At 37.5% G+C, this 12068-nt stretch overlaps 1 protein-coding gene across 1 annotated transcript in view; it reads right to left on the reverse strand.

Annotated features, from left to right (window-relative positions):
- Window positions 1-1492: 1492 nt before the first annotated feature.
- LOC138307162 (uncharacterized) overlaps window positions 1493-12068 on the reverse strand; it is a 96651-nt gene continuing 86075 nt past the window's right edge. The window contains exons 24-25 of the mRNA XM_069247793.1: window positions 5373-5517; window positions 1493-4947 (exon numbers count right to left, since the gene is read on the reverse strand). Coding sequence (XP_069103894.1) covers window positions 4819-4947; window positions 5373-5517 — 274 coding nt within the window. The 3' untranslated portion in view covers window positions 1493-4818. The remainder of the gene's footprint in view (window positions 4948-5372; window positions 5518-12068) is intronic.

The following is a 12068-nucleotide window of genomic DNA, read 5'->3' on the forward strand; positions in this document are numbered from 1 at the left end:
ATAACTGAATGCAATATTGAAGATTGACATTTTATCTACTTTCACCTGGTAAAAATTAAGAAAAACATAGTCAATAAAGTAAAAATCCATTAATTTAAGATTTAGTTACATGTATCTTCCCTTATACTAACTTAAAATTGAACAAGGACATAGTCATTCAGATCCCCCGCCAATGGAGATATCAAAGATGAAGTAAGTTTGATTGTGGAGACTTATGTGTATGAAAAAAAAACAGGAAAAAGGAAGTTGAGCTAAAGAAAGATGGAGTATAATTCAAGTAGAGCGGGGCTGCAATTGTTGAATCAGGTATACAGCCTTGACATTTATATTAGACTATATACACAAAGATGGGTGGAGTTTTGCAAAGTAACATTTACCATTTACCATGATATTTTCAGCAATGTTTCCATGGTAACGGAAAAAGTGCAAAAAATGAAAACCTAAAAATAGCAAAAGGTACTATTAGACCATAAACAGAAAGTGTCTATGAAGTTTCGTGGAAATATCTCTGCTGGTTTTAGAGTTGTGCTCCGGAAATGAACCTGCTACAAAAATATGATATTTTCAGCAATGTTTCTATAGTTACAAAAAAAAGCACAAAAAGTGAACACCTAAAAATAGCAAACGGCACTACTAGACCATAAGAACAATGTGTCTATGAAGTTTCATGGAAATATCTCTGCTGGTTTTAGAGTTGTGCTCCGGAAACGATTCTTACACAAAAATCTGCCATTTTCAGCAATGTTTCCATGGTTACAGAAAAAAGTACAAAAAGTGAAAACCTTAAAATAGCAAAAGGCACTACTAGACCATAAGACTAATGTGCCTATGGAGTTCCGTGCATATATCTCAACCAGTTTTCCAGTTATGCTGCGGAAACGAACCTGGTACAAAAATATGATATTTTCAGCAATGTTTCCATGGTTACGGAAAAAGTGCAAAAAATGAAAACCTAAAAATAGCAAAAGGCACTACTAGACCATAAGAACAATGTGTCTATGAAGTTTCATGGAAATATCTCTGCTGGTTTTAGAGTTGTGCTCTTAAACGATTCTTATACAAAAATCTGCCATTTTCAGCAATGTTTCCATGGTTACAGAAAAAAGTACAAAAAGTGAAAACCTTGAAATAGCAAAAGGCACTACTGGACCATAAGATCAATGTGTCTATGAAGTTTCGTGGAAATATCTCTTCTGGTCTTAGAGTTATGCTCCGGAAACAAACCTGGTACAAAAATATGGTATTTTCAGCAATGTTTCCATGGTTACGGAAAAAATGCAAAAAATGAAAACCTAAAAATAGCAAAAGGCACCACAAAACCATAAGTCCAATGTGTGTATGAAGTTTCGTGGAAATATCTCTACTGGTTTTAGAGTTATGCTACGGAAACAATTCGTACAGACGGACAGACGGACGGACGGACGGAACCCATTTGTATATCCCCCGCCAACATCGTTGGTCGAGGGATAAAAATGAGAGCCAGAGTAATTCAGTTTTCATGACGATTTTATTTTTATAAAAAAATGGACGGTATAATTATTACATTTGAAGTGTATAAATAAAATAATTTGCTACACATGTATATGAATACAAAGAATGTATTACATCTCTGTTTTAACTAATCTCACAACAACGTAACTGTGATACATACATAATGATAATGTGATGAAATACAGCCGACATATTATTGTTATAATGTATCTATACAAATAATGTATTACATCTCTGTTTTAACTTATCTCACAACAACCAAATTGTGATACGTACATAATGATAATGTGATGAAAATATACAAATAATAAATTTAGAATGCTCCCCACAGATGAAACAAAAGGCCCAGAGGGCCTGTATCGCTCACCTGGTTTGTAATGCCAAGTACTGTTGTGAATACTGGTTCATTGTTTCTTTTCTGAAGGAATTTGAATATTTACCTCTAATTCCCCTATTGGGCCCAGCCCCTCCTGCCCCGAGGGAGTCAGAGCCAAAATTGATACAAGTTCTGTTCCTCTTCCCCTAAGGATGTTTGTGGCCAAATTTGGTAACAATCCATGCAGAAATCTAGGACAAGTAGCAATTTATAAAATTTACCTCTATTTCCCCTATTGGGCCCCGCCCCTCCTGCCCCCCGGGGGGGTCAGAGCCAAAACTTATACAAGTTCTGTTCCCCTTCCCCTAAGGATGTTTGTGGTCAAATTTGGTTACAATACATGCAGAACTCTAGGACAAGTAGCCATTTATAGGATTTATCTCTATTTCCCATATTGGGCCCCACCCCTCCTGCCCCTGGGGGGGTCAGAGCCAAAATTTATAAAAGTTCTGTTCCCCTTCCCCCAAGGATGTTTGTGGCCAAATTTGGTTACAATCCATGCATAACTGAAGGACAAGTAGCCATTTATAGGATTTATCTCTATTTCCCATATTGGGCCCCACCCCTCCTGCCCCTGGGGGGGTCAGAGCCAAAATTTATAAAAGTTCTGTTCCCCTTCCCCCAAGGATGTTTGTGGCCAAATTTGGTTACAATCCATGCATAACTGAAGGACAAGTAGCCATTTATTGGATTTACCTCTATTTTCCCTATTGGGCCCCGCCCCTCCTGCCCCCAGGGGGTCAGAGCCAAAATTAATACAAGTTCTGTTCCCCTTCCCCAAGGATGTTTGTGGCCAAATTTGATTACAATCCATGCAGAACTCTAGGACAAGTAGCCATTTATAGGATTTACCTTTATTTCCCCTATTGGGCCCCGCCCCTCCTGCCCCTGGGGGGTTAGAGCCAAAATTTATACAAGTTCTGTTCCCCTTCCCCAAAGGATGTTTGTGGCCAAATTTGGTTTCAATCCATGCAGAACTCTAGGACAAGTAGCGATTTATAGGATTTATCTCTATTTCCCCTATTGGGCCCAGCTCTTCCTGCCCCTTGGGGGTCAGAGCCAAAATTTATAGAATTTCTGTTCCCCTTCTCCCAAGGATGTTAGTGGCCAAATTTGGTTATATCCATGCAGAACTCTATGACTAGTAGTGATTTAAAGGAAATGTTGACGGACGGACGCCGCACCATGACATAAGCTCACTGGCCAGGTGAGCTAAAAATATATAAAATCAAGAAAACACATTGTTAGTTTTTGCCATGTCTGTACCCCTCTTCAGAATATCAGATTCTCAGAAATCCATGGCAGATTCTGAAGAACCATCTAGACACAGAAAAAGCGTTTAAGAATGTGTCAAGTTTTCTTTATTTCATATACAAATATACAGTAAAAATCCAGTGATTCCTTGTAAAGGTAAAATGTAAATTGTTTATCGCCATACGACGCACGACAGACAAAAGGCGATTTGAATAGGTCACTTGAGACTTCGTTTCTGACCTAAAAATCTCAAAAGGTTTAACAGAATGTATCATATAACAGTAATTTCAAATATACCAGGTATGTAGTTTTTATTTTATTTCCTAATTTATCTACCATTTTCGAAGCTTGACAAAATGACAATCACATTTTGTGCTGTAAAAGAGTGTAATCAGATAAACACAATACAACAAAGCTGTCAAAAACAAAATGATTTCATATTGTCTAATATTTCTGTTTATTAAGGATTAACTTGAATAGATTTTTTATGTTATGGAGATATAACACAAAAATTTGAGTGTACTCTAAATAAACCGCGAAGCGGTTTATGACGAGAGTACACTCAGATTTTTGTGTTATATCTCCATAACATAAAAAATCTATTCAAATTAATCCTTATAATTCAATTTACTAAAGATAATCTCTTCAACATTTAAAATTCATTTTGGGATTCTTTTGTCTATGAAATCATTACGCCGTCATCTCAGCAAATCAGAAACAACGTTACAAACGGCGACGTCATTTTTTCCTTTATGGGCTGATATAGTAAATTTCTAAGCCAATGAAAATGCTTGTAACAAGCAAAATTGAATTATTGTACATTAAAGCTAGAAGTTTATAAGTGTTAAAACTGTTCAAAATAGACCATTATTTGTTGATGCAGGATCAACTACACAAATATGAAATGACTATATATATTTGTAATAGAGAATAGAACTTTCAGAGTTTGGGCAAGAATTCACATATCTTCTACAACCAGCCATTGTGGCGATAGTATACCAACTTATTTCTGTGACAAAGTTTTGTTTGTGACAATGTGTATGTTGATTGACAGTTGATGTGAGATAGTTTGTGGGTGATGTGAGATAATTTATGGGAGATGTGAGATAGTTTGTGAGTGATGTGAGATAGTTTGTGGGTGATGTGAGATAGTTTGTGGGTGATATGAGATAGTTTGTGAGTGATGTGAGATAGTTTGTGGGTGATGTGAGATCGTTTGTGGGTGATGTGAGATAGTTTGTGGGTGATGTGAGATAGTTTGTAGGTGATGTGAGATAGTTTGTGGGTGATGTGAGATAGATTGTGGGTGATGTGAGATAGTTTTTGTGTGATAAAGGGACACAATAACAGAGCTTACACATCTAGATCACTGATCCACTACAACAATTTCCTCTCAAAAACAACTGAAGTATTCCCAACATAAAAACAGCCAGCATCATCATCATTTATATCATGATTAGTATAGTCTGACAACTTTTCCACTTTAATACAAAACATATTTGTTGCCATGCTCTATAATGATGTTCAATATTTTGTCACCAAAAATCAAATCCGGTACTTCACCACCTTTTAGGATGAAATAGACATACAAGTCTACTGGAATTAAATTCCACATAGCCTTCTCACAAGTGGCAAGAGTTCCTTCTGCTATTCAATATCACAGACTTGAGCCCAAATTTCCTATCCACCAATCAGATCTATTTCCACGCTGATTTGACCTTTCCCTGAGCTGCTCTGACCCCACTGGGTGCTACAGGTGCTACTTTCCTTTCAGATTTCTTGACCTGTGATCCCGGTTTGGATTGGCCTTGACCTCCTTCTGGCATCTAGGAAAACATAACACAGTAAGAATGAAAACATGAATTCATACACCATTAATAGATTTTCGCTCCACTCCTCATACACTTAGTACAGTCTTCTAATTAGGGATTTTCATCATTGTGAGAAAAAAATCCTTACAACTATTTAAAACAATTTCTTGCCAAGTTCTGAAAGGTCAAGATACCTGATATTGGACCTGAAGCATGTTGAGATAAAGGGCTCCTAAATTTGTTTATATGAATGATCTTGACCGTGATTTCTTATTGGTGATAAGTCCGTTAAATTGTCAAATGACAATTTCTAGTTATCACTTTTTTTCATACTTAATGAATATATGATGCGTCATACTCTAAATTATAAATGAAATTATCAACTAAGGCGTTTCTTCTTAGGAACAACCACCTTGGCCAGCTGTCCAAACAATACTTACTCCTGCCATAGTGACCTTGAGATTCCGTTTGACCTTGGCCACATCCCTGTAAGAGACCTGTGGGGGAGATCGTGGTGAGCTTGTGTTGGGTTGAGCTTTCTTTCCTCCTTTAGGAGGCTGTCCAGATGATTTTAATCGCTGTTGGCTGAAAAAAAAAAAAATTATAGATTGTTATTTTTGAGGGTACAACTACAGTAAATACTATCACAATTGCTAATAGCTTTCCCAAATGATTTTATAAAACATCTGGGCCCAGTAGTTCAAAAGGTGATTAAGCATCACAGTTGAACGGCAATTTTCAAATTTATATAAAATAAGAGGCCCAGAGGGCCTGTATCACTCACCTGGTTTGTAATGCCAAGTAATGTTCTGAATACAGGTTCATTGTTTCTTTTCTGAAGGAATTTTAATATAACCTCTAAATCCCCTATTGCGTCCCACCCCTCCTGCCCCCAGGGGGTCTGAGCCACAATTTTTACAAGTTCTGTTCCCCTTCCAAAAAGGATGTTTGTGGCCAAATTTGATTACATTCCATGCAGAACTCTATGACTAGTAGCGATTTAAAGGATTTACCTCTATTTCCCCTATTGGGCGCCTCCCCCCCCCCCTCCCCTCTCCTGCCCCCGGAGGGTCAGAGCCAAAATTTATACAAGTTCTGTTCTCCTACCCCCAAGGATGTTTATGGCCAAATTTGGTTACAATCCATGCAGAACTCTAGGACAAGTACCGATTTATAGGATTTACCTATAATTCCCCTATTAGGCCCCGCCCTTCTGCCCTCCGGGACCAGATCCAAAATTTATACAAACTCAGTTCATATTCTCCCAAGGATATTTCTGGCCAAATTTGGTTACATTCCATGCAGAACTCTATGACTAGTAGCGATTTAAAGGATTTACCTCTATTTCCCCTATTGGGCGCGCCCCCCCCCCCTCTCCTGCCCCCTGAGGGGCCAGAGCCAAAATCTATTTAAGTTCTGTTCCCCTTCCCCCAAGGATGTTTGTGGCCAAATTTGGTTACAATCCATGTAGAACTCTATGACAAGTGGCGATTTAAAGGATTTACCTCTATTTCCCCTATTGGGCCCCACCCCTCCTGCCCCCGGGGGGGTCAGAGCCAAAATTTATACAAGTTCTGTTCCCCTTCCCCCAAGGATGTTAGTGGCTAAATTTGGTTACAATTCATGTAGAACTCTATGACTAGTAGCGATTTAAAGGATTTACCTCTATTTCCCCTATTGGGCCCCGCCCTTCCTGCCCCCAGGGGGTCAGAGCCAAAATTTATACAAGTTCTGTTCCCCTTCCCCCAAGGATGTTTGTGGCCAAATTTGGTTACATTCCATTCAGAACTCCATGACTAGTAGCGATTTAAAGGATTTATCTCTATTTCCCCTATTGGGCCCCGCCCCTCCTGCCCCTGGGGGATGCTTGTGGCCAAATTTGGTTACAATCCATGCAGAACTCTATGACAAGTGGCGATTTAAAGGATTTACCTCTATTTCCCCTATTGGGCCCCACCCCTCCTGCCCCCGGGGGGGTCAGAGCCAAAATTTATACAAGTTCTGTTCCCCTTCCCCCAAGGATGTTTGTGGCTAAATTTGGTTACAATTCATGTAGAACTCTATGACTAGTAGCGATTTAAAGGATTTACCTCTATTTCCCCTATTGGGCCCCGCCCTTCCTGCCCCCAGGGGGTCAGAGCCAAAATTTATACAAGTTCTGTTCCCCTTCCCCCAAGGATGTTTGTGGCCAAATTTGGTTACATTCCATTCAGAACTCCATGACTAGTAGCGATTTAAAGGATTTATCTCTATTTCCCCTATTGGGCCCCGCCCCTCCTGCCCCTGGGGGATGCTTGTGGCCAAATTTGGTTACAATCCATGCAGAACTCTATGACTAGTAGCGATTTAAAGGAAATGTTGACGGACAGACGGACGACGGATGCCGCGCCATGACATAAGCTCACCGGCCCTTCGGGCCAGGTGAGCTAATAATTTCTGATCATACCAATTTTCTAAAATTTTAAGAATCTTAAGAACTCCATTCTTTACTTATTACTGAGTTTGGTGAAGATATAATCAGAAATACAACAGTAAATGAAAAATGAAAATCTCACTAATCATGTGCTTAAGCTTATCATGCTTTGAACAACCAGGCCCTGGATGATTACACAATCTTGATCTATAGTCTGTATCGTAAATCTAGGCCACTGATTACACAATCCTTATCTTCAGTCTGTATCATAAATCTAAGTCACTGATTTGTCCTACACAATCCTTATCTACAGTCTGTATCATAAATCTAAGTCACTGATTTGTCCTACACAATCCTTATCTACAGTCTGTATCATAAATCTAAGTCACTGATTACACAATCCTTATCTACAGTCTGTATCATAAATCTAAGTCACTGGTTACACAATTCTTATCTTCAGTCTGTCTCATAAATCTTAATCATGATTACACAATCCTTATCTACAGTCTGTATCATAAATCTATGTCACAAATTACACAATCGTCATCTACAGTCTGTATCATAAATCCAAGTCACTGATTACACAATTCTTATCTTCAGTCTGTCTCATAAATCTTAATCATGATTACACAATCCTTATCTACAGTCTGTATCATAAATCTATGTCACAAATTACACAATCTTCATCTACAGTCTGTATCATAAATCTATGTCACAAATTACACAATCTTCATACAGTGTGTATCATAAATCTATGTCACAAATTACACAATCTTCATCTACAATCTTCATCATAAATCTACGTCACTGAATGCACAAGCTTTATCTACAGTCTATATCATTAATGAATCTCTTGAATAATGGTTAAGGTCATTCAATTGAACAAACTTGGTAGCTCTTTATCCAAACATGTTTCAGGCCAAATATTAGTACCCTGGGCCTCTTACATATTAAAAATCAAAGTTCCAAGGCCACTCATCGATGCTGTGAATGAAGACCTCAAACAAAGGAATAAAGAAATTTGTTTTGCATTTAAATATTGAATTTAGTATACTTAGTGTACAGTGTTAAATTAGGGAGTTAAAAAAAATACATTTACGGTATATCGTATTTATTTTATGATATTTAAAGTTGATTCAAGAATAATAAGTTGAATAACTCATTTTCCTGAAGAAAATTTTATATTAGAAAATTTAAATTATTTCTAAAACAAGATTTCAACACCAATAAAACAAGTCAGAATCTAAGTATCATTTTTTATGATTCTTTATTAATTGCTAAAATTATCAATTTTATCAATATCTCTTCAAACATCTAAGAATATTTTCGGAAAAAAATATAACATTAGAAATACATGGATTACCATTTCCTGGTATGTTTTGGTTCCCTTTTTAAAAAAAAACATGGATTGCTTTGACGACTTTTGACTAATAAATCACGGCCAGATACTTTTGCCAAATAAAAGGTACATTATTTCGTTACGTATAACACTCAGATTTTTTACATCAAAAAAACTTCATGTAATGCATCGGACTTAAGCAAGTCTTCGAAAAAACATTAACTGGTTGGCGACATATTATCGCGAATAACATATTATCTTGATTTTTGCTTTACCGACTTTTGAATAATAATAAATCATGGTCAGATATTTAAGCCAAATAAAAGGTACATTATTTGGTTACTTAAAACACTCAAATTTCTTTTTAATCTATAAGAACGATAACATCAAGAAAACTAGATGCAATGCATCGGACTTGAGCAAGTCTTCGTAAGACTACCTTATATTAAACGACAATTTAAGTTCATTTGTCACTTTTAGTTGCTCGTACATATATAGATCTATATCATCATTATATTTTGTAAGTTTATGTTGATAAATTTTGTACTTTTTCCCTTTCAATATAACGCAGTTATCAATAAACAAAAGGCACAACTCCCAGTGACCTATTAACTTTTACTGCGCAATGATATCACCAAATATAGTTCGTCAATACAACCAAATTAAACAAGAGACCCAAGGGCCTTAACAGTCATCTGACTAACTTAGCAATAGCTGCATAGGAAATTAATTAGATATGGTGTCATGGTTAAAAAATAAAAAAAACTTGGTCATGACTATGTAAGGATAATTTCATGCAAGTTTCAGTCAAACTGCATGGGTAGAACTTCAAGAAGTTCAAAATGTGTTTTCAAGATGGCGGCTTTGGTGGCCATCTTGGTTTTCGGGTCAACCCGACAAATAACAACCCTTTGTTGGGACAATGTCAGTATCCTTAGAATTATTCAGACAAGTTCCAGCAAAATTGCACTGGTAGAACTTGGGAATAAGTTCAAACTATATTTTCAAGATGGCGTGAGTGGTGTCCATCTTGGATTTCAGATCAACATAAGATATAAAACACTTGGTCACTACTGGCAGAATTTGAGAAGAAGTTCAAAATTCAAGATTTTAGAATATTTGACCCCCCTGACCTTGATAACTGGTCAAATTCATTAATTTCAATAACTTTGGTAACCCTTCATCCAAGCATGCCACAGGCCTAATATGAGTACCCTGGACCTTTTGGATAGTTAGAAGAAGTCATTCAAAGATTTTAGCCTATTTGACCCCTGTGACCTTTTGAAAGTAGGTCAAGGTCATTAATTTTCACAAATTTGGTAGCCCTTCATCCCAACATACTACAGGCCAAATATGAGTACTTTGGGCTTTATGGTTATTGAGAAGAAGTCGTTCAAAGATTTTAGCCTATTTGACCCTTGTGACCTTGACAGCAGGTCAAGGTCATTTATTTTCACAACTTTTGTAGCCCTTCATCCCCGCATGTTACAGGCAAAATATGAGTACTCTGGGCTTTATGGTTATTGATAGGAAGTTGTTCAAAATTTTTTAGCCTATTTGACCCCTGTGACCTTGAAAGTAGGTCAAGGTCATTAATTTTCACAACTTTGGTAGTCCTTCATCCCTGCATGCTACAGGCCAAATATGAGTACTCTGTGCCTTATAGTTATTGAGAATAAGTCGTTCAAAGATTTCAGCCTTTTTGAACACTATGACCTTGAAAGAAGGTCAAGGTCATTTATTTTCACAAATTTGGTAGCCTTTCATCCCAACATGCTACAGGCCAAATATGAGTACTCTGGGCCTTATGGTTATTAAGAAGAAGTCGTTCAAAGATTTCAGCCTTTTTGACCTCTGTGACCTTGAAAGTAGGTCAAGGTCATTTATTTTCACAACTTTGGTAGCTCTCCATCCCCGCATGTTACAGGCAAAATATGAGTACTCTGGGCTTTATGGTTATTGAGAAGAAGTTGTTCAAAATTTTTTAGCCTATTTGACCCCTGTGACCTTGAAAGTTGGTCAAGGTCATTAATTTTCACAACTTTGGTAGCCATTCATCCCAGCATGATACAGGCCAAATATGAGTACTCTGGGCCTTATGGTTATTGAGAAGAAGTTGCTTTAATGAAAAGTTTATGCACTGCGCACGGCGGACGCGGACAGACGGTGCATGATGACTATAGGTCATCCTGACTTTCGGGTCAGATGACCTAAAAACTCTATAACTGTTATTGGAACTTTCTTTTGCAATTATCTTTCTGACATTTCATTATATTAATCTATCAGTAGCATGAATTACGAAAAATTGCAATTGTCATACATAATCCAAAATCAACCGAAAGTCTGCCGCGGAGGAAGACATCAAAGAAGGCGTTGATCGTGATTTTTGGGACCATACATGACGCGTAGGGATACGCAAATCATAGAGTCCCAACTGAACACTTAATTCATACCGTCTTTAGTGCATATGTATGTACAAATTCAATGTTTGTGGTTTTGAATACTAAGGTTCGATTTATTCATACTATCAAGTACAAGAGATCCCAGAGGGATCTTGGCGCCCACCAAAGATTGATCTATGTCTGACAAATGAAAGAGGGATCTTTTCTCTGCTTTTCAAACTTACAATTCTTTTTTCTGCTTTTCAAACTTTAAACTATCAAAATCCAAAATGGTGGTCGCAAAATGCAATAGGCAGAACTAGGGTCCTAAAGGAACCTACATATGATATTTGAGAACAATCCCTTCAATACTTTCTGAGAAATAGCAGTAACAAACTTTAACTATCAAAATCCAAGATGGCCACCGGTCGGCCATCTTGTTGACCGATCAGTCCCAAAATGCAATATGCACAACTGGGGTCCTAGGGGAACCTACATATGAAATTTGAGAAAGATCCCTTCAGTGCTTTCTGAGAAATAGCGGTAACAAACTTTAACTATCAAAATCAAAGATGGCTACCTGGCGGCCATCTTGTTGACCGATCAGTCCCAAAATGCAATATGCACAACTGGGGTCCTAGGGGAACCTACATATGAAATTTGAGAAAGATCCCTTTAGTGCTTTTTGAGAAATAGCGGTAACAAACTTTAACTATCAAAATCCAAGATGGCTACCTGGCAGCCATCTTGTTGACTGATCAGTCCCAAAATGCAATATGCACTACTAGGGTCCTAGGGGAACCTACATATGAAATTTGAGAACAACCCTTCAATACTTTCTGAGAAATAGCCGTAACAAACTTTAACTATCAAAATCCAAGATGGCTGCTTGTCGGCCATCTTGTTGACCGATCAGTCCTAAAATGTAATATGCAGAACTAGGGTCCTAGAGGAACCTACATATGAAATTTGAGAACAATCCCTTCAATACTTTCTGAGAAAT

The sequence above is a fragment of the Argopecten irradians genome, chromosome 14 (assembly GCF_041381155.1).
Source record: "Argopecten irradians isolate NY chromosome 14, Ai_NY, whole genome shotgun sequence".
Classification (NCBI taxonomy): domain Eukaryota; kingdom Metazoa; phylum Mollusca; class Bivalvia; order Pectinida; family Pectinidae; genus Argopecten; species Argopecten irradians.